The following is a 25,330-nucleotide window of genomic DNA, read 5'->3' as shown; positions in this document are numbered from 1 at the left end:
CATTAATAGATGAGGGGTGAGCAACTGATGTTGTTTACTCAGACCTGAGCAAAGCCTTCGACACTGTCCCGTACCACGTCCTGGCCTCCAAACTGGTGACACATGGGTTTGATGGGTGGACCACTAGATGGATAAAGAACTGGCTTGATGGCCACACCCAAAGGGTGGCTGTCAAGGGGTCCATGTCCCAGTGGAGGCCAGGGACAAGCAGACTCCCTCAGGGATCAGTCCTGGGACCTGTCTTGTTCAACATCTTTGTCGGTGCCATGGACAGTGGCATTGAGTGCACCCTCAGCAAGTTTGCTGATGACACCAAGCTGTGTGGTGCAGCAGACAGGCTGGAGGGAAGGGATCCATCCAGAGGGACCTTGACAGGCTGGAGAGGTGGGCACAAGCCAACCTCATGAGGTTCAACAAGACCAAGTGCAGGGTCCTGCATCTGGGTCGAGGCAATCCCAGGCACAAATCCAGGCTGGGCAGGGACTGGCTGGAAAGCAGCCCTGAGGAGAGAGACTTGGGGGTGCTGGTGGACGAGAAGCTCAGCAGGAGCTCTCAGTGTGCACTTGCAGCCCGGAAAGCCAATCCTGGGCTGCATCAAGAGAAGTGTGGCCAGCAGGTCAAGGGAGGGGATTCTCCCCCTCTACTCAGCTCTGCTGAGACCCCACCTGGAGTACTGCATCCAGTTCTGGAGCCCCTATTACAAGAGGGATATGGCTGTGCTGGAACGTGTCCAGAGAAGGGCCACGAGAATGATCAGAGGGCTGGAGCACCTCTCCTATGAGGACAGACTGAAGGAGTTGGGGCTGTTCAGTCTGGAGAAGAGAAGGCTCTGAGGTGACCTAATTGTGGCCTTCCAGTATCTGAAGGGGGCCAACAAGAAGGCTGGGGAGGGACTTGTCAGGATCTCAGGTAGTGATAGGACTAGGGGGAATGGAGTGAAGCTGGAGGTGGGGGGGTTCAGACTGGATGTGAGGAGGAAGTTCTTCCCCATGAGAGTGGTGAAGCCCTGGAATGGGTTGTCCAGGGAGGTGGTTGGGGTGCCGTCCCTGGAGTTGTTTAAGACCAGGCTGGACGAGGCTCTGGCCAGGCTGATCTAGTGTGGGGTGTCCCTGCCCATGGCAGGGGGGTTGGAACTAGATGATCCTTGTGGTCCCTTCCAACCCTGACTGATACTATGATACTATGCAATTTATAAAGTGGGGAAGTTTCTTTTGAAAAAACTTATCTCCTTATTCTCCCCACCTACACTCTGTTACCTTCTTCTAGGAGAAGATTGCTTAATCCACAGACAGGACAGTGACTCTGGCTTAGATTCTTTGGGTTTGTTGATTAGTGGATCTGAAAAGAAGCTTGACCTTTAATCACACACACAAAATTAGCACGTAGCAAGCCTTCCCTGTGTTTGTATGCTGTTATCTGGAGACTATTCCAGGCCCTCTCTTCACAGAAGCACCTCATAAATTCTGAACCATGAGCCTTGTGTCATCTCTTAAGGAGATAAAAGAAAAATCTTAAAAATGCTGAGAATGCTGGCAAGGGGTCGGCCAAGTTTATGTACAAAGCTTTTCCTCAGCAATAAAATCTGATCTGTCTCTTTCTGCAGAGCAACCACTAACAACAAAGTACGAGAGCAGGTACTACTGGAACTGAGTTTTCTAAATTCAGACCTGCAGATCTTAAAGGAGGAACTGGAAGGACTTAATATCTCAGTAGAAGTTTATCAAGACACAGCGTAAGTATAAAGCTCAAAGTTACTCAATCACTGACAGGGTCTCCTGTTTACCACTGGAAACAAAACTGTTTCTAGGTGAGCGTGACTGCTGGAAACAGTGACGTGAGAGAACAGGGAACTTGATAGGAAGAGAACACATTGGATGGTAGATTTGTTGACTAAGGGTTAGTCTGCATATTTGTCTTTCACTTGGGCAAGGTATGTACCACTAACCTGCTGGGCTAGGAACTGGCTGGAGGGCTGAGCCCAGAGAGTGGTGGTGAATTGTGCCACATCCAGCTGGCGGCCAGACACTAGTGGTGTGCCCCAAGGATCAGTGCTGGGCCCCATGCTCTTTAACATCTTTATTGGTGACCTGGATGAGGGCATTGAGTCGATCATCAGTAAATTTGCGGACGACATCAAGCTGGGGGGCAGGAGTTGATCTGCTGGAGAGTAGAGAGGCTTTGCAGAGGGACCTCGACAGGCTGGGCAGATAGGCAGAATCCAACGGCATGAGATTGGACACATCCAAGTGCCAGGTTCTGCACATTGGCCACAACAGCCCCATGCAGTGCTACTGGCTAGGGTTGGAGTGGCTGGAGAGTGGCCAGGCAGAGAGGGACCTGGGGGTACTGGTCGATAGTAGGCTGAACATAAGCCTGCAGTGTGCCCAGGCAGCCAAGAGGGCCAATGGCATCCTGGCCTGCATCAGGAACAGTGTGGCCAGCAGGAGCAGGGAGGTGAAATCCAATGGGGTTTCCCTGCACAGGTTTTGGGCAGTGACTGGCTGGAAGGCAGCCCTGAGGAGAGAGACTTGGGGGTGCTGGTGGACGAGGAGCTCTCGGTGTACACTTGCAGCCCGGAAAGCCAATCAGAGCCTGGGCTGCATCAAGAGAATTGTGGCCAGCAGGTCAAGGGAGGTGATTCTCCCCCTCTACTCAGCTCTGGTGAGACCCCACCTGGAGTACTGCGTGCAGTTCTGGAGCCCCTATTACAAGAGGGATATGGCTGTGCTGGAATGTGTCCAGAGAAGGGCCACGAAGTTGGTGAGGTGTTTGGAACACAAGCCCTATGAGGAGAGACTGAGGGAGCTGGGGTTGCTTAGCCTGGAGAGGAAGAGACTCAGGGGTGACCTTATTGCTCTCTACAACTACCTTAAGGGAGGTTGTAGACAGGCAGATGTTGGTCTCTTCTCCCAGGCTACCAGCACCAGAACAAGAGGACACAGTCTCAGGCTGTGACAGGGGAGGTTTAGGCTGGATGTTAGGAAGAAGTTCTACACAGAGAGAGTGATTGCCCATTGGAATGGGCTGCCTGGGGAGGTGGTGGAGTTATATCATTGGAGGTGTTCAGGAGGAGACTTGATAGGGTGCTTGGTGCCATGGGTTAGTTGATTAGGTGGGTTGGATTAGTTGATAGGTTGGATGCGATGATCTTGAAGGTCTCTTCCAACCTGGTTTATTCTATACTATTCTAAACCCTTAGATAGGGAGTTCCTTCAGGGAGGATTGACAGCTCATGGGGCTTTCTGGAGGGACACAGGGCAGCTAGCAGAGGTTCCAGTGCTAGAGTGGCTCAGTGCACTCCAGGGCCAGCAAACCTAGTGACAGAATTATCTGTTCCTACATGCAGTGCATGCAGCAGTCCTCTCTTTGGCTGGAGAACAGAAATCCAGCAGTGATTTGGAGCTCGGAACACGCTTGGGGTAATCTTTAACATGTCCTCTTCAGTGACAGAAATCTATAAATTAGCTGGCTAACCCAGATATTTCTAGTAGAATACATAGAATAAACCAGGTTGGAAGAGACCTTCAAGATCATTGCGTCCAACCCATCAACCAATCCAACACCACCCAAACAACTAACCCACGGCACCAAGTAAAGGAGGTCAGAATAGTCCCAAGACGTCCCCAGCTTTAAAGAGCACACTAAACTTCAAATTGCAATGGATTCCTCAAAGATAAAGCTTCAAAGGTAAAGATTATTCATTGCCTAAATACTGCAAAGATTTATCGGTCTTGTTGCTTATAGAAGGGAGTGGCTGCTGTTTGATTAACATCAGCAGCTCAAGACACAAACTGAAGGGTTTCATAGGAGGGGAGTATAATTCAGGGTCCCTCTAAGCACTCATATCAGTTAGATGGCAACCCCCAGGTAGACTGCAAGGAATTCTTACTGTAGAGGGACTGAGCATGTTCCTAGTGGACTATTTTTCCAACTGATGCAAAATCTCAGTTTCATTTTTCTCAAAAATAAACTTATGCCCCAGTTCCTGCCCTCCACCTGCATGTCAAACTTGGACAACTATTTGATGCAAAAATGGTTTTTAAGATGGTACCAGTCTCCACAGATGCATGCAAGCATAGAGAGCAGTGTGGAAGTTGAGGGGAGGAGAGCAGGGCTCCAGGAGTACCATTCCTCTGAACCAAAAAGTACTTGCAGTGTTTGGATTCTCAGTGAAGGGTGAGCAGGAGGTCAGGCCCCAGAGCAGGCAGAAGCCTTGCAGCTGGACAGCAATGTGCTTTTTATTCTCTCCCGATCTTGCTTCCCCACTCTGGTTTGAATTGTGTTGCACCTCTCTGATGCTGTTCATGCTAAGCTCTAAACACTTTTTATTTTCCATCAGCTAAGAGAATTCACTCCCTCTGCTCTCCAGCCCCTAATAGCAGATAGCTGTTAATAGCTGCCCTCTGAGTCTCCCATGTGCAGGCACCAACGTGAGGTCACTCCCACAGGACTAGGCTATGCTGTGCTGTGTTACAGCAGGCCTTGGGCTTGGCCTTTCTAGGCCTTGCACACAGCTGGACTGAGAAGCATAATGCCTTTTTTGCCCAGATCTGGAAATCCAGGGTCACCTCCCTAACTATTCAGTGCCCCCAGGACATGAACTCCATGGGTGTGGTACCTTAGAAACTTCAGAAATAGAAATTCAGTTCCTTTGAGTGACAAATGCTGGTGTCCACAGGGCCTGCAGGTGGTACTGCATTACATACTCCACCCGCTAAGTTAGGATTGCTTTTGTGAGTGTGTCACATCCTTAGTGGGGAAAAAGCCTTGATGTAATCTGATGTAAAAGTGTTGTGGTTTCTTCTAAAAGCCTTACCAGAAATCAGATTATTTGCATTACCTGCATTTTGGCTCTGCACCCTGGAAAGCCTTTGCAAGCAAACAGAGCCATTTTCTGATTGCACCAAGCAGGTTGAGGACTCTTCTTCCTCTGCTGAAGAAGCTGCACTCTTACTCCTACTTTGCTATGATGGAATTTTCACTAGTAAGAAAGTAATTTTGCTGGTTTAGAACTGGTTAGACCATAAATGAATCACAGCCATGGGATTTTATAGCTGGTAATGGAATGCTCTAAGCAATGGTTAGAAAGGCAACCCTTCAGGAAAAAGGCAAATGTTAGCTAAAGCTTCTAATTGCCTGATACTGATCTGTTCAGCCTGCTTGACAAACTATGTCTGGAAGTGCTTCTGATTCTTCTGGTTTAGAACTGGGTGACATGTCTAGTGGCAGTGGAACAGATGTAGTTTCTGAAGGATAAACGATGCCTTTTAATTCAGAATTCTCCTATCAGCTAGTGTTGTTAACTAACATGATCTGGGGTTAAGTCTGTCATGCAGAGGTGTAGTCTCTTAAGGATCGGATTTGAAGTCCCAGTTCTCACTCTTACTGCCCTGTGATAATTTAGAGGTTGACTTGTTGAGAGGTTAACAGCTAGCACTGTCTACAAACTCAGCAGTAGTCAGATTTCCTTGGCATGGACCTTTCTCTGCTCAAGTTGCAACCCTTAGGCCCTGCTTTTCCCTGTGTTAGACTCGCCTCACTTCTAGATCTGAAACCGCTGGTAGCAGGTAAAGTACTGATCATAACTGTTGATCACCATAGCTCTCATTGTGGCAGACCTCCTGTTTTCGGTCTAGACATTTTGTGTAGGTGTATAAAGGTCAAGCCAAATTGCAGGAAGCCACCTGCTGAGTCTCCTCTTTTCTTGAAGGACGAATAGGCTCAAATGAGAACAAAACAAACCAAGAAAGCACAGGTGAGTAACTTTCCTCACTTTCTTCTTCAGGAGGCACAGGCCATTAAGCAGACTCTCCTGGGCAGGAAAGAAGTGTTACAAACTGTGTACCTTTAACCTGAACAGCCACCAGCACACTAACTTTGTGTCATCACATGGAACAACATGAGTTATCAACAGACAAGCAGAAAACAAGTTATTTTGGAATCTCTTTTGTTTTTCCCCAGAGAGACTTTCAGCATTCCCTTGGTACCTCTCGGCCTGAAGGAAACCAAAGAAGTAGATTTCACACTTCTCCTCAAGGTGAGTTTCAGTTACCAAAAATACCTGCCATTTCAGATTTGTTTCAAGAAGCAGAAGTGATTTCTGTACAACTCACCTTTGCTTTCGTTTGTCCTAAAGCTCAGATCACAATGTGTTAAAAATGAACCATTCATCGTTTGGGTCACTGCTCATCTCTAACTAGGACAGGAAGCCAGAAGATGCTATAAGAAGTCCCACTTCAGAGACCACAGAGTCAAACCAAAGAGAATAAAAAAATCCTCCCATAACTCTTGGTTCCAATAAGATTGTTGGTTACTACTAAGTGTGAAAGGAAGTAGTATTGAAGAGTTTATTCAGCACAGTACAGTGCCACTCCAGCTTGGCCTAACCAAGTTAGCTGAGTTGGGAAGCAGTGCTGCAGTAGCACTGCTTGCTTGCTGGCTCTTTGAGCCACCTTCTGTATTTTGGCTACCCTGTATTGTGCAAGGGCAAGCCATCTTGTAGCACCCTAGCATGTGTCTTTGCTTTTCCTTCTGTTAATCTCCATGGCCACATTATGGTACCACTCGATGCCACTGCAGTTTTGTTAAGGGGAATTGCACTAACAGAGCTGACAAGAATTTGGCAGTCTCTTTGTTAGCAAGTATTGATGGTCGCTTGATTCCCATGTTGCTTTAGCTAACTGGGTTTGTTTGTCCCTTTCCAAACCACTAAGTGGTGGTGTTTTAAAACCCAGTGGAGTTGATGTAATAGGTATTTGGGTTCTTTGCACCAGACTGAAATTTCTTGTCTCAGGCATCAAATCAAGTTTCAGGTTCTACTCTCTTTCTGTAGTCTCATTGCTGGACGCTACTATACTATTGACTGGCAGGGAGCAGACAACATGCAAATCAACAAACAAATTGGGTTGGTTTGTGGTGTCTGCAGAAAAGTTCAGGTTCATTTTAGATAATTCTGTTTACTTTTTTTTAGGACTTTATTCTGGAACATTACAGTGAGGACAGTTCTGAGTATGAAGATGAAATAGCAGATCTCATGGATCTGAGACAAGTAAGTTAAAGTATGGGACACCACAAGGTCTTTTAAAGTACAGTTGTAATTACAGCATTTGCGTGGCATCAGGGTATGGCATTGTTACTTACAACTTACCCTTAGCTCAACCTCTTCTTTCTGACTTCATTTCTGAGATCTGGATCATGAATCTCCATGGTCCAAGAGCTTTATGATCTGAGGAGAGAACAAGTGCAGTTAGACAAAGTGCTTGAGCTGTTAACACAACTTTGTAAATCTTGTAAATGTAAGATTTATCTTTAAAGTGTTTTTACCTTGGCAGGAAGAGTGTTGAAGTGAATGAGTAGCAAAAGACTGTAGTAGAATGGTAATTTTTAACTGTTGTTGGTTTCCTGTCTTGTGCTAGAAACAAACTGGTTTTGTTGCTTTCATAACATAGCTACAATCTTTCTTTCACTAGCCCTGAGACTTGTCCTACAGACCGCTTTTGCTTCCTTAGTGACCTCTGGGGCTTTGCCAAACAGATCCTCTTTGCTGCCTTAAAGGCTTTGTGCTACTTGTGTGCAGCTGAAAAACTCTGATTTGGAACGCATCCATATGGCCTTCAGCTGACTTCTCAAACTCCCCACATTTCTATGATCTGCAGAAGTCCAAAGGAAGCAAAGCCCTGTCCTTGCTGTTTCAGTATTCATGCTATAACTCAACAGAATCCACTTTCTTTGCTCTGTCCTGATGAAGGCCTGCCGCACTCCCAGCCGAGATGAAGCTGGCATTGAGATGCTGATAAGCTATTTCCTTCAACTTGGTTATGTGGAGAACAGATTTTTCCCACCCACCAGGCACGTGGGAGTTTTATTTACATGGTAAGTGTGTGCCTCATCTTGCTCCTTTCTCTCTCTCTCTCTCTCTCTCTCTCTCTCATTTTTTCAGCACACTGTTAACCATTAACAGTCTTCTGTTTAAAATGAGCATGTCAGTGAGTTTCTGCCCCTGCAGTTCTCTGCAGTGTGGTGTCAGGGCTTTTATGAGGTTGAGAGCAAACCCTGTTCATGCTCAGAGTGAAGCCACTGGCTAGACTGTGATTTGGGCTTCAGGTTAGCACAAGGGGAAAACAGAAAAAAATAATCTTCATTATGGACAGCTGCAGATGTTTCCTGGATTTGGAACCTTGGTGCAAAAAAGTAGATGGGGAATGGATCAGACCTTAATGCCTTCCCAAGAATTTGTTACGAGTACTTTGGCCAGAAGAGAGGAGCAGCTTGATTTATTACAGCAGTGGGCAAAGTTTGACTCTGAATTGAGAGTATTTAAAATTAAAAATGATGACTGCCATGCAGCCAAGAGGAACTGTTCAATTTCTAGTCATAACTGCAAGAAGAAAGTTTAAAATAGGAGAAATAGAGGACCTAGCAATGCCAAAGCTGATCTTGGGCAACACCTAAGTACAAGAACTTGGCAGGACGTGCAGACACTGCCCCTCAGGTGTTCTACAGGCACTTCTGAGTCAGACAGAACATGCCTATGGAGGCCCTGCTGAAAACTAGGTCCAAAGCTGTTCTCTGGCTCGCAACACTCGGCTTGTCCTCGCAGCACATCGTGCTATTCCTGTTCACCTTCACTTGCACTTGTAGCAGAACAATTAAGAATTCCACCGTGCTTTTGGAAGGATGATGTGTGTTGCTTCAGTGGATGCTGCTCATCTTAACATTTTAATATTTGTTTCCCAAGGTATGATTCCTTCACAGGTGTCCCAGTGTGCCAGCAAAATCTGCTGCTTGAAAAAGCTAGTATTTTATTCAATATTGGAGCCCTCTATACCCAGATTGGAACAAGATGCAATCGCCAGACCCAGGCTGGACTTGAAAATGCTGTTGATGCTTTTCAGAGAGCTGCAGGTACAAATTTAACGTATTGGGAAGGTCTTTGTGCAAATATTCCTAATCTCAGCCTGACATCCTGCAGATTTTTGCAGTGCCCACTGGTTTCGTTACACAAAAAAGGAGGAATAGGGACGTTAAAAAAGCTGGGTTAAGAGCTGAGACAAACTGAAATTCAAAACCTGTAACTGCAGCCTGAGCCTGCAGATAAAAGCTGTGAATGCTGTGGTTAACGATTAATGAACTGCAGCTCAAAGGTCTCACCAATAGCCCTAGGTTAACTGCTTCAGTGTGCATTCTTTGTTACAGCAATACAGCTGCCATTACCTCAGTGATACTGCAGTGGTGTAAAATCTGTACAAGACAAGTGAAAGGACTGAAAACCTCATTCTTCCATACGGTTGTGGTGAAGAGGTTATTAAATTATGAATATGAAATATGAATTATGAAAAAATATTGTTTTTATTAATTATCAAATTATTAACCGATGAATCACCAACTTGTATACATGTTCTAGTGCACATTCGTGAAATAGATTCCACGAGTGGCTCAGTGTTATGATTAGAACTTAATTGAACTAGTTACAGACTGTTTCCATATTTATATAACGAAGGGTGCAGTTCCGCCGCTTGGCCACTAGATGGCGACTCGGCGGGACACGGGCGGCTTCTGGCTACACGCAGCAGTATAATAATCTATCTATGCGTCAGCGCTTACTCTGCTAGACGCGGATACTTTGAACTGAGTGCTAGTGGGTGGAAAGCATGTGGAAGATGCTATGTAGCTGAAGTTTGTAGCAAAGTGGGAGTCTGGCAGACGACTGTCGCTGGACTGGTTCCTAGACGAGTAAGACGGTGATGGTGGGTTACTGTCTCCTCTCTCCGCAGCAGTGGAGAGGGGATAATGGAACCTGGGCTTAGCTCAGAAGCAGGTTCCCTTCAGGCCTCAGTCGACTCCCTCCAGACTATAATTTACTTACAGGAATGGAACTGAGCTTTCATTGGGACACAAAAGGCACTTAGCAGCATCTGAAAAGGAGATTCACAATTAATTAAGTTTATATGTTTGTGTCTTCCCTTCTGTCCAAGGGTTTTACTGTCACCACCTCATAGCTGTGTGCACTTCTTTTTCTTTCTTGTGCTGTGCATAAGCCCTAGCCTCCAGCTCCCAGGTACAAGTCACACTCACTTCAGCACAGTTTTATGGTCAGTCCCAAGAATTGTTACAAGGAAATTTGAAGGCATTACCCTTAAGACTTACAGCTTCTGTTGCTCCTCTGAACTGTAATCTTGAAAACCATGCCTGGGGATGTTTAATGGGAATGCAAAGCGAAACCTGTAGGTCAGTTTAATTTCCTGTGTACTAAGATACCTTCAGATTGCTGTAGTGCAGTTCTAGAAAGTATGCTCTCAAAGTCAGTTACGAAGGTACATGCTGGCTTGTTTCTCTCCGTGTAATGCTGACAAACCCATCTTGTAATTCCAGGAGTCCTGAGCTACTTAAAGGAGACCTTTACTCACACCCCGAGCTATGACATGAGCCCAGCCATGCTGAATGTGCTAGTGAAAATGCTGCTTGCCCAGGCTCAGGAGTGCGTTTTTGAGCAGATCGGTCTCCCGGGGATACGCAACGAGTTTTTCACACTAGTGAAAATGACACAGGAAGCTGCCAAGGTAAAATTTAGTCTGTAAAATAACTGCATACAGTGCTGAGTTAATAGCTGCAGCCTCCAGTAAAATTAGCAGAATAAATTAAACCTAAATGCTAACCACTAGGACTGAAAAGCTGAAGCAACAAGGGAGCTGCACAGAATCACAGCCTTCCAGAAGATGCAAATGTGAAGAGCTGCCATTTATTGGTTTGGAACTGCTGAGATTTTATAAAAATTCATAATCCATGAAGTTCAACAGAAACATGCCAGAACACTTGGACTTGCCAGAGGTTTTTTGCAAGCTATTTATCAGTATTACTCCTTTGAAGAGTACAGATATTGTCCGCACAACAACATACAAAAGGACGGGGTTGTTTGTGTAGCTAACTGTATTGAACACAACCAGTAGCTGGGGGTTATGCAAACCTAAAAAGCTGAAGTCCAAAAGAACAACTAAATTGTAACTGGGGGAAGGACCCTGATGTGCAGTCAGATTGCTAGCTGCAGCCTTTGGACTTACCTGACAAGTGTTTGAGTCAGGTTGTGCCCCAACAGGTTGACATCAAAGACTGGGTATGCCAGCAAGATCTGAATGTGCTTTCTGAGCCATTTCAGAACAGCAGGTCTGTAACTGGTTCCATACCAAATAAATGGGCAGAGCCTCTCCTCCCAAGCCTGTAAAGCCCCCCTGCTTTATCTGCAGGACTTTATCTGCAGGGGAAGGATTTGTGGATTCTGTCAGCTGGAGCTGTTTGATCCACTCACTGCTTGAAAAGCTATTGAATTTACTGTGCACGGAGGATAGCAGCCCAGTTTTAACTAAGCCACACAAACTTAAGGCTAGGTATGACCCCCACAGTTTCAGAAGTGAAGCACCAGCCTACTGAGCCTACTGTGTAAGTAATGTGCTTCACTCTTTTTCTCAGATGATTTAACCCAATGAGGTGTACTTGTAAATTAGAAATGTTTAATCTGTGGTGATTTATTGAACCCTGAAGCTATGTAGATTGACTCAGTCTATCTATTCTTGTACAAAACTTACTTTTCTTGTAAGACAAAAATCAATGATGGAACTTCAGATTGTCTCAAAACTTATTTCCAACCCATTTTAACCTTTTCTAATAACCTTCTTTGATGTGATGCACATAAAGCTATTTTAAGGCTGAAAAGAATATCCCTTACCTGAGCACCTAAATAACTAATGTTAAATTGTTGAATTCTCAAACTTCAGTTCTGTGCTTTATTTCAGGTGGGAGAGGTTTACATGCTGGTTAACACTGCAATGAATCAGGAACCAGTGAAAGAGAACATCCCCTACTCCTGGTCTAAGCTGGCACAGATAAAGTCAGACCATTACAAAGCTCTGGCACATTACTTCATTGCCACCTTTCTGTGTGACCACGAACGTAAGAGTTACACATTTTCTGTATATTCCTATAAAGAGCAGCAGGCACACCAACAGTTGTCATTTGCTCTAAGACTAGGAATCAGGAACTTTGCAGGGTTCAATGTATGTTAATTTCTGGTCATTTCCCTGTCCAGACATGAGGCCATGCTTTTTTGTCCTTTACAGAAAAATGTGAAAGTTAGATTATTAACTTGGTACAGAAACAAAAGAAATATTCTATCTGTTACATGCTATTACATTGTTCAGTTCCTGTCAGTGTGTTCTGGCACATCAGTATTGCTTGCATGCTGCAGGTGATAAAACTGATACAAGTCCTAAGAACTTGAAATGTCCATCAATAGATATGTGTAAAAATCTCTGGCTGCATTTGGAGAGAAGGCAGCAATAACTACACAGCACCACACCTACAGGAACAGTCCCCAGAGGTGTGTAATGTTCTCTGTCGACTGTTACAGTGCAGGCTGGTGATGATGAGGACCAGCAGGAGAAAGCTTTGTCCCAGCTGTATGACCACATGCCTGAAGGTCTGATGGCTCTCAGCCTTTTAAAGGACAAAGTCCAGAGAAAACAATTAGGTAAGTGGCAGCTGTTCTCTGAGAAGTGCCTGGGTTTTACCTGGGTTTGCTGTCTCTGGAGGATGAGCCGGAGTCTCTCTGTGTTTGCTCAGGGAAGGCGCATCTGCGCAAAGCCGTGGTGTGCCATGAGGAAGCCCTGAGGGTCTGCGGGCTGTGCAAGAAGCTTCGAAACATTGACGTGCTTCAGGAGGTTCTGACAGCTGCTCACAAGCGCTCGCTGCTCAAATATTCTCAGCAGGAGACAGAGGATGACTTTCTCAGCCTAATCCAGGCTCCAGACATCACTGGTGAGTATGCAGTGCTAACAGTAATAGGTTATCTCACTGCCTGCCCCCATGGGACCTGCCCCATGTACGACATGCATCCATCCACAGCAGAAACAAGGTACAGGTTATAAACTGTACCTGTCTGCTCAGATTCCTTACAGATCAGTTAGTTTGATACAGCTGCTTCACAGTGTTTCTGGCCACATCATTTTCCAGGGTAGGTAACAGTGGTTATTATTTACACTGCAGCTTTTATATGGTGACTATATTGTGAGCTAGACACAGTGGGCAAACTTTAACAGCTGAAATCACCCAGAGGAGAAGCAGTACCTGCCTCTTGGAGCACAACTCTTGCCTGCTCTAAATCAGTAACTCAATTTGATTGCTGTTGGTTCTTCCTATCCCAGTCCAGCTCCTCCAACTCTTTATATTAAAAGCAGTGGGAAGGAATGAGAGCTGGCTTTAAATATTTGTCAAAGGCAAACAAAGAGGATGATAACCTGGGCTCATTTTGATGGATTGAGTTCAGGTTTCTGTATTGATGCTTTGAGCTCAGAAGATATTTTTAAGGCAGTCTTTGCACATTTCTGCAAGAATGAGTTTTTCTGGGCACAGGAAAAATTCGCATCTGGCTTGAAACACAAGAAAAATAAATTTGTACCTCTTTTAAAATTAACTTGGTTTTTGTTTTGTTTTAGCTAAAACAGAGCACAAAATAGAAGTCATTGCGCCACAGTTTTCCAAGGTCAAAGTGAAGGACTTCTTCCACAGGCTGGTATGTGATGTACTCCTGCTGACCCACCTCTGTTGCTCTGCTAGCAAACAGGAGGGAAGGGACACAAGTATTTCACCCTGAAAAATGACCCTGCAGTAAATAGGTTTTCCAGAAGTTATTGGAGAGATCACTCCTTGCTTCAGAGGTGTAAGTCCACTTGAGGCTAGCAAAGAATCAGAGTGCCAGTTGTGTGTGGCTTTATGTAGTATTCACCCTTGATAACCTTCCTAGAAGCTCCCTGAAGTTTCCAGTGGGTAACTGCACACTTTTTGGGGGTGGGGAGAAGCAGCTGGAGCTGGGCAGCAGAAGGTGTAACGGTGTGTGCTACACAGACAGCCTTTCCGGTGGCTCTGTGTGTCAGCGAGCAAAGGGAACTGGGAATTGTGGTTAGGATCAGAACATGAAATGTTTCATGAAACAATTTATCTCCTCCAAATTGGAGTCATACAAGACCTTGGAGCTTGCTGCAGTAAGAGATCTCAGAACAACTTGGCGTTTTGTCTCATCCCACTCTGAAGCATCACCTGAGCAGTCATGAAGTAAAGCTGACCACATCAGGGAACATCTTAAATTTTGGGGTAAATCTCGTTGTTCCACTGAAATGGAAGTTAACCTGAGTAAAAGCTACACAAGATGAGCCTAAAGCATTGTAATGTAAAAAATTAGACATTGCTTACCTACAAATGAGAGTAACCCACAGTGTGCCTGCTGCTGTCGCCTCCAGGGCCCACTGGCAGTGTTCTCAGCCAAGCAGCGATGGACAGCTCCACGTCCCATTCGCATCCACTGTGAAGCAGGAGCGCTGGGATTCAGTCTTAAAGGAGGTTCACCAGTCCAGATCTATTGCCTTGATCCAGTTTGTTCTGCAGCAGTAAGTACAATGGTGCAACATTGACAATCTTTGTCTAGACTCCACCATTACAGTGTTTGTGTGTAACTTTGGCTTGTCCGTACTTGTCTGTGATTCATTGAGTTCTAGTATACATCAGTGTAACCAGCTCATACAAACTGAACCTTAGGTGTCAAAAGTATCCTCATCCCTGACATCACACTAAACTAGAGCTGCATTTCTCCCCCTGTTCACATTTAACAGATAAACATTTCCAAACCCCTAAAGTTATTCTGCATTTAATTCAGAAAGTTAGAAGAGAGAAAGGCTTTACAGAGTATCACACACACAGAGTATCACACAGTATTGCCAAGGTTGGAAGAGACCTCGAGGATCACTGAGTCCAACCTGACACCACAAACCCCATGACTAGACCATGGTACCAAGTGCCACGGCCAATCTCCTCTTGAACACCTTCAGGGATGGTGAGTCCCCCACCTCCCTGGGCAGCACATTCCAGTGACGAATGACTCGCTCAGTGAAGAACTTTCTCCTCACCTCAAGCCTAAACTTCCCCTGGCACAGCTTGAGACTGTGTCCCCTTGTTCTGGTGCTGGTGGCCTGGGAGAAGAGACCAACCCCTTCCTGGCTACAACCACCTTTCAGGTAGTTGTAGAGAGCAATGAGGTCACCCCTGAGCCTCCTCTTCTCCAAGCTAAACAATCCCAGCTCCCTCAGCCTCTCCTCCTCTCCCCAGCCTTTTTGCCCTTCTCTGGACACGTTCAAGTGTCTCAATGTCCTTCTTAAACTGAGGGGCCCAGCACTGGACACAGTACTCAAGGTGTGGCCTAACCAATGCAGAGGACAGGGGCACAATGACCTCCCTGCTCCTGCTGACCACACTATTCCTAATGCAGGCCAGGATGCCATTGGCCTTCTTGGCCACCTGGGCACACTGCTGGCTCATGTTTAGGCAGCTGTCGATCAGCACCCCCAGGTCCCTCTCTGTTTGGCAGCTCTCCAGCCACTCTGACCCCAGCCTGTAGCTCTGCATGGGGTTGCTGTGGCCAAAGTGCAGCACCCGGCACTTGGACTTGTTGAATGCCATCCCATTGGACTCTGCCCATCTGTGCAGTCGGTCGAGGTCCCTCTGCAGAGCCCTTCCACCCTCTAACTGACTAACATCTGTTCCCAACTTGGTGTCATCTGCAAATTTGCTGATGACTGACTCAATGCCCTCATCCAGATCATCAATGAAGATGTTAAAGAGGATGGGGCCCAACACTGATCCCTGGGGGACGCCACTGGTGACTGGCCACCAGCTGGATGTGGCACCATTCACCACCACTCTCTGGGCTTGGCCCTCCAGCCAGTTCCTAACCCAGCACAGAGTGTTGCAGTCCAAGCCATGAGCTGACAGCTTAGCCAGCAGTTTGCTGTGGGGGACAGTATCAAAGGCCTTGCTGAAGTCCAGGCAGACCACATCCACAGGCCTCCCCACGTCCACCAGACAGTCACCTGATCATAGAAGGAGATCAGGTTGGAGAGGCAGGACCTGCCCCTCTTAAGTCCGTGTTGGCTGGACCTGAGCCCTTGGCCATCCTTCAGGTGCGCAGTTATTGCTGCCAGGATAATCTGCTCCATCACTTTCCCTGGCACTGAGGTCAGGCTGCCAGGCCTGGAGTTTCCAGGTTCCTCCATCTGTCCCTTCTTGTGGATGGGGACCACGTTGGCCAGTTTCAGTCATCTGGGACCTCTCCAGTGAGCCAGGACTGGAGGAAAATGATGGAGAGCAGCTTGGCCAGCTCATCTGCTAGCTCTCTCAGCACCCTAGGATGGATCCCATCCGGTCCCATGGACTTGTGAGTGTCCAAGTGGCTCAGCAGGTCCTGAACAAATTCCTCATGGATTTCTGGGGCATTACACTGCTCCCCGACCCCATGGCCCAGCTCAGGAGGCCACTCGTCCTGAACTCCTGCCTTGCTTTAAACACTGAGGCAAAGAAGGTGTTCAGGACCTCAGCCTTTTCCTTGTCTTCAGTCACAGTGTTCCCCTCCAGGTCCAATAAGGAGTGGAGGTTCTTCTTGCCCTTCTTTTTAGTGTTAATGTAGTTGTAAAAATGCTTTTTATTGTCTTTGACAGAGGTGGCCAGCTTCAGTTCCAACTGGGCCTTTGCCTCTCTAATTTTTTTTCCTACAACAAAGATGAGGATCAGGAAGGGAAGGCAAAGTAGTATGTGCCTAAGGTAAAAGAGGGGAAATAACATGTTATTGCTTCCAATAGGTTGTTCTTTTGGGGGAAACAACAAAGGGATAAAGCAACACAAAGTGATGACCATAGTTTAGCTACAGGAAAGGCAGAAGCCACCACAGAAGTACAAATGAACGTACTGAAGAAACACAATAACAATGAGAAAACACCCTGTGGGGAATGATGGGGTGGTAAAAAACAGGTTTCACTTGCTTCAGGAGAGAAGTGAAAAGGTCATAAAGAAGAGGTAAAGTGAGCATGCCTTAATCACATGTACCAGTGGCTAAGCCACGCAGGTAACTGGTGTGCTTCAAGGAGCTGCATGGTTCTGTGCTCACCTCTGTTCCACCTCTGGCCAGACAATGGCATTACAGCATCTAAGAGGAAAGTGCCTTTAGGGCAGATACTGGATGATGACAAAAATGTTTCATGCATCTTTATGGTTCCAGATAATAACTTGTGCACATTTTTTTTGACAGTCAATGGGCCTGAAGGAAGGTGACTACGTTGTTTCAGTTGGCGGGGTGGACTGCAAGTGGCTTGGCGTGAATGAGGTGCTAGAAAAATTGAACAGCGTGGGAGAGCAGCCCATTGAGATGGAGGTCATCAGCTGCCAGGACACAGCAGCCTCCATGGTATGTGATGTGTTTTACAGATGGCACACCTTCGAGTCTTTTCAGTGTCCCTGATTGTTTACTTAGATGGAGTCAGACATCCCACTCCACCAGTGAACATGTGAAGCATTCAGGCATGTGCTCAGTTTTAAATAGTCTGCTTCAATCATCAGGACTTCACAAGCTGGAGTACAGTCTGGGCCCATAAGAATCATTGGGTGGGGGGTTTCTTGTAGTGAAGCTACTTTGATTGCTTTATAAATTTCAGGGCATGTTATATGTTCTCCTAACTTGTCCCAGAGGATGGAGAAACGACCCTGTCCAGCACTGGAAAAGCACAGTGGAACAAAAATGGAATTAAATAGGACATCCAAGACCACGTGCTTATTCTTTATGCACTGCTAACATAAATAATCTGTGACATTTTATCAGGGCACTGATGCGTGTAGGTACCCTTTATTTTGGTGGATTTTAACTATCTAGTCAGTTACTAAGCTACTGTAGAAGCTTTAGACTACTAAAAAATGCTCACAAGATTTATAAATGTTAAGCTGTAAAGAACTTAAACTTGTTTGCAGTGTCGGAGAAACCATAGTTCAGCTAAATCCACTGTTTCGTGCTTCCAGCATTCCCTGGCAAGCTTAGACACTGACATACTGTTGCCTTAGAAGTGATCAGTGTGCTCTTGGTACTGCTAGGTTTTCTTCCTCTGTTTAAGCTGATTTTTCCCTACTGAAAATCAGGAATTGCACACCTGCCCTTCCAAACTGCTACTGGAAACAAAAGGCTGGAACAGAAACAAACTGCTGTGGGGCGCAGCTGAGATAAGGCAGTGAATCCCAAAAGAATGTCCTACGCTAGCTCTTGTCATAGTTGCAGTGAACATGGAACCTATCCAAGGACAGCAATTCTCCTCCTCAGAGCTTTGTGCAAGAGCTACCAAGTTAAGCTTTGCAGAGGTCAAGATAGCTACCATGGAGCTAGGCCAGAAGCCAGTGGGCACCCTAGCATGGTCCACGGAAGAGACTCAAGCGTCCCTGCACACTGCTTCCTATACCCCTGAGCCTACATGGGCAGAATGCCAGAGTCACAGCACTCTGAAGAGCCTTGTGTTCCCTTAGAATGTCATTGGCACAGAGAGCTTGCTGTTCTCTGCCTTGGAAGACCATCTGCACAGTAACCTTTTGTTAGCTTCAAAATTTTGACCCATTTTGGGCGACTGATTCTTATGATGCTTCTCTTTTTCCTACAGCATAGCAAGAGTGCAACTTATTCTGTGGGAATGCAGAAGACCTACTCCTTAATCTGTTTAGCCATGGAAGAGGATAAGATTGGTCAGACTAAGAAAACCCCACTGAAACTGCCTTTTCTAAGTTGGGGAACTAAGAATAGGCAGAAAGCTGCAAGCACCCTCTGTCTTCCTTCAGCTGTGGCTGGAAGTTCCCACATTAAGAAGAAGCTTTCTCCCTTCACACTTCTGAATTCAGAAAGTTCATTGTACTGAATCTCTCCTCAGGACCTGTTACCATGGTATTTTTCTCTTAGATGTACATAAAAAAATGGAGCAGTTTTCTCTTTAGATGTGTGTGTATGAGTTCAGACAAGTGCTGCTGGCTGCACTGTGCATTGAGCCACTACAGAGGTCAGGGGCTAGCAAAAACTAAAGTATGTGAAGCTAGAATGAAGCAGTTTGGGAGGTCTGCAATAACAAGTTGTAGATATCATTGCTTACAGGACTGAATTCCTTTGGAATTTCAAAATACAGTATGAGGACTAGTATTTTATAACAATGATAATGGGAGTTATTTATTACAGACGATGCTGCATGCATAATAGGGGACACGGTAAAGGATGATTTTGCTGTGAAAGTGTAGAGCCAACACTAAACCACTGAATACTATAAAGTTATCTTGTCAAAGCACAGGCAAGGGAGAAGAATGTCCCTCAGATACACCAGCCTGGTGCCAAGGGGCAGGGCAGGCTGTGGCTTTTATACACAGCCATTCTCATTCTGGGAGCCCTAGGTGTATTCTGCTGAACAGTTTAACTCTGGAAGAGATTAGAAGGCTTAGAAGTCAAGAGATCTTTCAAACTGCAGAAGGCTTTTTACCCTGCTCTTTTTCTGATGCCTGATGGTTCAATTATTAAAATAAGACTTTATTCCAAACTTATAAACATTTAATCTGGTTACCATAAGACTTGTGGCTCAGTAGTCTTGTTAAAGCTGAGTGAGAGCTGGGGAACTAACCTCAAAACTGACGTGTTCCAGTGTATTGATCAAGAGCCCATAAATTGTATTGATGCTTCAAACCATAAGAAGTCTTGAATGGCAGAATAATACTTGGCATGATAAAAATAAAGGGATACAAAATCCTCCTCCTCCCCTTGGAACAATTAATGAGCAAATATTGGCTCTGCGTTAAGGAGTGTGACAAATAACTCGGTATTTCTTTGAGCTTCTCCTGTTTTCTGAAATTGAAATGAGTTGCTAATTGCTAACACTGTAGTGTTAGTTAATGTTGCCATCTACAGAGTAGATATTCGCTGTTTGATACTCAAAACTTAAGGGCAAAGTGTGCATGCGGGTGCGAAGTTTAAAGTTGTCACTTGTTTTTAGTTTCTTATGTAATGGTTGTAAATATGTTGATGACACTTATTTAATAATAAAAATCAGATGCTGCCATTTGGTAGTAGCTTCTTGATTCTGCTACACCTTGAGTGACACAGCATAACTGACGGGCTTTGACTATTTACCTCTTGGGCGTTTCCATAATGCTGCTTGCAAAGAGCTAAGAAACCATCTTAGAAGTTTATGTTGTATAACACAGGAACTTACCAATTATAGCCTAAAACTTCCTTCCTGAAAGCGTGTTGACAGATGTCTAGTTTCCCTATAAAGGTTACATTATAAAGTGCTGTGAATGACTTGTGACTCGCCTGCCCTTGGTAGCTGCTCTTCACAGGTGTTTGCAGCGGTGCCTCTTTCCCATACTGGCACAGCAGCAGCCATACACCCATCCCAGACCCTGCCATAGCACTATCCTTCCTGCCCGACTCAGGCAATCTTTAGCAGAGCCACACCAATCACCTTTCCAGCTCTTCACTTCCCTCAGCCCACTGTGATGGTCCTCCTGCAAATACACCCTGCCACGCTTACAGTTTTCTTGTCGGCTAACTAAAGCCTCCTTTGGCAGGGTGTAGTAGATAGCAGCTTACTTAAGGCAAGCCCTGGTTTCACAGCAAGTTACAGTCTTGCTCAGACCACAGGAACATTTGTAACAAGTTTCCATCCACAAAGATGTGTAAGGCTATAATGCCCTGGAAAGAAAGGTTTGCAATAGAATTATAGGCTGAACTACTAATCTATTACTACTAATTGTTACTAGTCTAATTGAACTTTGTTTAAGGCACTAAACAGGTGGCTGTTTGAAGGAATGTAGTGGTTTGAGCCTTAACTGGGAGTTAAGAGCTCAGATGGGGGCAAGGCTGAGAATCTCTCCCCTGCTTCCCCCTCCTCCCTCCCAACAGAGAGCAAAAAAGGGAAGGAGCAAATCCACCAAGCAATAATTTGGAGTCAGCTTGGAAGTAGAGAGGTAAAGAGTTTTCTTTAAACAATATATATATATATAACAGTAACAGGTAAGGTTCACAAGGGCAAGGGACAAGGATGGATAGGAGGGGGACAAAGAGGAAGAATACAAAACCAGTTTTTCTCTGAGGAGGCATGGAGGCAGCAGGGAGAAGGATCAGGCCCAACCATGTGGCAGAGGAGCAGGAAAGCAGCTGCAGTAGCTCTTGTCCAGGACGGCAGGAGCCAAAAAGCTAACAGCTGCAATGCCCTCCCTTTTTATACCCTAGCTGGGCAGGGAGGGGGAAATGGAACAGGGGGAAAACACCCTGCAGGGAGGGCAAAACACTCACAAGCCCTTCCCCCCTTTGTTTCCAGGACGGGCGTTAACCCAGCACAAGGAGTAAAAAGGCATTTGCCTTGCACCACCAACATACCTTCAGATGTGAAAGCCAGTCTCCATAGCAAAATGACAACAGCTGAGAGACAAAATCCAGAGAGAGTTACAAAGAAGCTTAAGCATTCCCTGCTTCTAAGAAAGTAGTATCTTGTTCTGTTGTTCCATGAAGTCTGATGTTTATTTTTCAGTACATTAATTAAATATTTGTGGCCAAATTTTCTTTTCATCCCAAGTAAGAAATCACTATAAACAACAGGGCTTCCTGCTGCCCAGGCTACAGATCAGCTTCCTGCTGTATGAAAGAAGCTTTTCACACACCCCTGAGTCAGTACATAAAGTAAAAGGCAATTGTACTACATAGGATAAGAACCTAGTCTAAAATAGAATGAATGTCATGAAAACAACTCCTCTTTACAAATAACTCTCAAAAAGATGACTACTTTAAGAATAGATTGACTTACATGTTTTGATCAAAGCTTCCATATTATTTTCCTTGCAGCATATAATTGATATTTTATACTTAGACATTAATTATCTTGAACATAGATTGCAATAACTGCAATAAATTGCAAGTCCAACATGAACTAACCAAGCTTTTGAATAATTAGACAACAAGGAATACATTTGATAACGCCCTGTGAACTGAAAGAGGAAGCCAAGAAATCAGTCAGTGTTTAGTCAGATTATATTCCAGTAGGGCTTTCCAAAGGAGCTCCAAGAAGTTATAAATCACAGATACCACTCTCCAGCTTTGGTAAAGCCCTGTAACTCATGTTCAGCACAGCTCTTGAGAAGGTAACACCATCCACTTAGTGACAAAGCCTTTATTTCTGTAAGACAAATGAAGGCAAGCAAACTGCTTTTCCTTTTTTTCTGGGAATGCTGGAAGGGACAGCTTTTTCTGACTACTTTTCTGTACAATAAAGATGGAAAACATCTTCTTTCCAAGTAGATTGAGCCGTGACAATCACCAGGAGCAGTACAGCTGTAAAGAACACCCTCCAGTTGCTATCTGGATTATAGAAATTACAATGATATATGAGTATTAAACAACAATTTTGTAATTCCCAAGAAACAAACAAGTCTTTGTTTTCCAAAACAGCACTACAAGTGCATGTCAGGAACACAAAAAACTGTGAGTTTGTTGTGCTACTGTCTGTCCAACTGCTAGCTCGAGCTCTTTGACAGATGCATTACAAAGCTGGTGGATGCTTCCAAAGCGCTGCAGTAAAAGCAGAGCTTTTGTCTTCCCGACGCCTGGAATTTGTTGTACCGTCCGAAGCACGGCTGGCTCTGCGAGCTGCGAGTACTGCTTACGAAGGAAGGGGTTGCTGCTGCGCTCTCTACTGAGCTCCCGGACCTGGAGCAAAACAAAGGCGGGAGAGGCAGTGAGCGCCCTCTGCTGGATCTCTGCGGCGCGCTCTTAAATACTCTCCCGTCTCAGCAACTCCAGGACGTTTTAAAAACAAGCTCTCTCCTCAAGCGCGCCCTTACTAAGGGCTTTGACGCAGATCCTCAAAGCCTCACTAGGAAATCAACACAATACGGTTTGCCCCAGCCAAAGCAAAATCTCCAGCTGTTTTTAACAGCGAAGTGAGGAATGTGAGATGCTATCCAGTGTCATCTCAGTGCAAGCTCACGTTAAAAAAAAACACCCCAGCATCATGTTCTTTAACTTTTCTGTTGCTCCCAGATAAGCCCTCTTTCCACTGACCTGCATCACCGTATCGCTGTCTCAGGACACCCAAACCACAAAACATGTAGCATTCGTTTAACATCCTAGGTATGCTTTTGAAATGAGCCAAGACTGCAGGAAAACAGGTAACGTTCCTCATGGCCCATGTTTAAATGCTTGGCCACTAACACAGAAACTTACGAGTTGAGTAATAAGTTGAGAAGCTTCTCCTTGATTTGCCACAGGAAGCAACACCATTCCAAGTTCTAGCACCACAAGCTTTTGTACTGCTGAGAAGTACTGATCGCTTATTTGGGTTTTTTCTGCAATTACAATTCCTCTGAGGCTGCTGGCCTGTGTTAAAAGGAAAAAAGAAAACACTTTCTTCACGACAAGCTGAGGCAATGCAACAGAGGGAGAATTTCTCTCCAGCATAAGCAGCCTGAAAGCAAATCAGAGGAAGAACAGAAGTCACAGCAACAGTACTGAGGCTTAACACAGCTGCATAATTTTTTAGTTTTCAGGTGGAAATTATCACCTTAAAAGTTCAGTTCCACTGGAATTGGAAAAAATCACACAAGGATGTTTTCAGAAGCACAGAATAAACAAACACCAATGGAAAACTTTTCATTTTCTCTCTACCTATTACTTACATTTCTAAACCGAACCAATCGTCGTTTGAATTCATCCCCTGAAACCAAATCTGCTTCAGAAATATATAAGATGCAAGTTCTGTTTGAGAGATGGAAATCCACAAGTCCCAAGCCATCTTCAAAGATGAGTCTAATTTTCCCTTAGGGTGAGATTATTAAAAGGAAAAAAAATGCAGTCATTAGAATTACCCTAATAATGACAGCACAACCTTCTCTCAGTCTCAATAATCTCAGTGACAACAACAAACTTTGTATTCTTTAAAAGGCTTTCTTCTCTCTAAGCAAAACTGGTAGAAGCAATCCAAAGCACAGCATCTCCTTTAGAAATGCCAGTTAACAGCACTTCCAAGCTACAGACAGCTTGTCACTAAACCCTTTACTTGAACAAAGCATCACATACTGAGATCATCCTCATGTAGTTTGCTCTGCTAACAGGTGACAGCACCATCCCAGCATAGCACGTACAATCAAGGGACTTCAGTAGAGATGTCTATTCACAACAGCCCCTTGGCTGCGGTTCCCAAGCAGCAGATACTTCTGCTGCTTCTTCACAGTGCTCAGCAGCTATACAAATGAGAACTGATTGCACGGATACACTGCTAACAGGCTGTACCACAAAAACGGGAGCAGTCAGGTGCAAAGTACAGCACAATCCGAGAGAAATGCTTTGCCCGAATCGGTTTTCCTCTTTCAGTCTGTGCTTACCCTGTAGCCTTTGGGCTATCTCTGACCCCCTCCACTTCTCGTTTCCAATCGCATGCCCGTAAGGGACAACTATAGATCCTGCCGTCACAGGAGAGCTTGTTTTCGTTGTCATTACACCTCCTTTAGAGCTTTACTTCAGTAGCAGTTATACCCTAGAAAGAAATGTGGAAGAGATACTAACACATTTATAAACCTGTTCCAAACTTTATGAGTTAAAAAAATATTAGTTGTAATATTCTGGAAGAGATGTTCTGTCCTTCCTGAAGCCACCTTGCAGTCATGGTCAACATATCAAAATCAGTAATCAACTCTGTTTACTTCAATATAGGTTGCTGGCTTGCAAATTCCATTCCCAACTTTACTAGACAGTCTGAAAAACACCCGAATCGAGAGGCACAAATGGTAAAGAACCAAACCCATACGCCTTGCTGGGAGAAGGTCTGCTTCAACTCCACAGCTGACTCCAGAGACACCTCCAGCCCTCAGCTGATGGAAGTCTCCAGATTATTCTAATAGTGGCTGGGAGAGACTTTTTTTACGTTTGCCATCTTTACGCGCCGTTCTGACCTTAGAGGAGAACGGGAATCTTTGTCGCTACGGCACATTCAAAGAAAAGAACCGAAGACGAAGCGCTACCGCCGCAACCACCACCGCTCTGCGCCACAGTCCGGCCCAGAGCGAGTCCTCACCGGGGACCTGCTTTGAAAGGAGCGGGAAAGGGTCCAACGGGCAGCCGTCGCCCACTGCTGGCCTGCCCACAAGAGCCTGAAGTCCGCTCTGGGTGTCGCGACCTTTAGGAGCAGCAGCCGCTTCCCGGAGCCGCTAGGGACACAGTGGACGCGGCTGGGAAGCTGCTTCTGCAACCCCCACAGCAGAGAACAGCCCGCCTCAGAGCGCGCGGCCGACCGACGGACACCAATAGGAAGCGACAACTCCGGAGTCCGAGAGCGAATGAGGAAGCAGGATGGGGCGGGCTTCACCGCTGGTAGGTTGCTAAGGCCGGGGGAAGAGTGAGCAAGGCGCGTGCTGATTGGCGGAGCGCAAATCGGCAGCAAATCGGCCGCGCCGTTGTTAC

At 45.5% G+C, this 25,330-nt stretch overlaps 2 protein-coding genes across 2 annotated transcripts in view; one reads left to right on the top strand and one right to left on the bottom strand.

The window, feature by feature from the left end:
• RHPN2 (rhophilin Rho GTPase binding protein 2) overlaps window positions 1-18,813 on the top strand; it is a 28,947-nt gene extending 10,134 nt beyond the window's left edge. Inside the window, exons 3-15 of the mRNA XM_009902760.2 lie at window positions 1,604-1,732; window positions 5,962-6,037; window positions 6,971-7,048; window positions 7,748-7,872; window positions 8,738-8,904; window positions 10,372-10,559; window positions 11,787-11,943; window positions 12,401-12,520; window positions 12,613-12,807; window positions 13,485-13,561; window positions 14,286-14,432; window positions 17,120-17,275; window positions 18,507-18,813. Coding sequence (XP_009901062.2) covers window positions 1,604-1,732; window positions 5,962-6,037; window positions 6,971-7,048; window positions 7,748-7,872; window positions 8,738-8,904; window positions 10,372-10,559; window positions 11,787-11,943; window positions 12,401-12,520; window positions 12,613-12,807; window positions 13,485-13,561; window positions 14,286-14,432; window positions 17,120-17,275; window positions 18,507-18,758 — 1,867 coding nt within the window. The 3' untranslated portion in view covers window positions 18,759-18,813. The remainder of the gene's footprint in view (window positions 1-1,603; window positions 1,733-5,961; window positions 6,038-6,970; window positions 7,049-7,747; window positions 7,873-8,737; window positions 8,905-10,371; window positions 10,560-11,786; window positions 11,944-12,400; window positions 12,521-12,612; window positions 12,808-13,484; window positions 13,562-14,285; window positions 14,433-17,119; window positions 17,276-18,506) is intronic.
• A 3,324-nt stretch (window positions 18,814-22,137) lies between these two features.
• FAAP24 (FA core complex associated protein 24) lies at window positions 22,138-25,083 on the bottom strand. The gene is made up of 5 exons (XM_009902761.2): window positions 24,945-25,083; window positions 24,256-24,407; window positions 23,551-23,690; window positions 23,099-23,251; window positions 22,138-22,582 (listed from the first exon to the last, which is right to left on the bottom strand). Exons 2-5 carry the CDS (start codon window positions 24,365-24,367, stop codon window positions 22,340-22,342), a joined length of 648 nt encoding a protein of 215 aa, XP_009901063.2. The 5' UTR covers window positions 24,368-24,407; window positions 24,945-25,083; the 3' UTR covers window positions 22,138-22,339.
• Between the last annotated feature and the right edge of the window lie 247 nt (window positions 25,084-25,330).

This window comes from Dryobates pubescens, chromosome 19 (assembly GCF_014839835.1).
Source record: "Dryobates pubescens isolate bDryPub1 chromosome 19, bDryPub1.pri, whole genome shotgun sequence".
NCBI classification, from domain to species: Eukaryota; Metazoa; Chordata; class Aves; order Piciformes; family Picidae; genus Dryobates; species Dryobates pubescens.
This window is presented reverse-complemented; position numbering and strand designations above follow the sequence as displayed.

Bases quoted from the DNA above. Each gene is read 5' to 3' on its own strand.
- FAAP24 (XM_009902761.2), bottom strand. From the start codon at position 24,367: ATGACAACGAAAACAAGCTCTCCTGTGACGGCAGGATCTATAGTTGTC. The intron at 23,252-23,550 runs GTAAGTAATAGG...CTTTTAACACAG, and splicing joins GATTGGTTCGGTTTAGAAAT to GCCAGCAGCCTCAGAGGAAT. The intron at 22,583-23,098 runs GTAAGTTTCTGT...GTTTTGCTCCAG, and splicing joins CTCAACTTATTACTCAACTC to GTCCGGGAGCTCAGTAGAGA.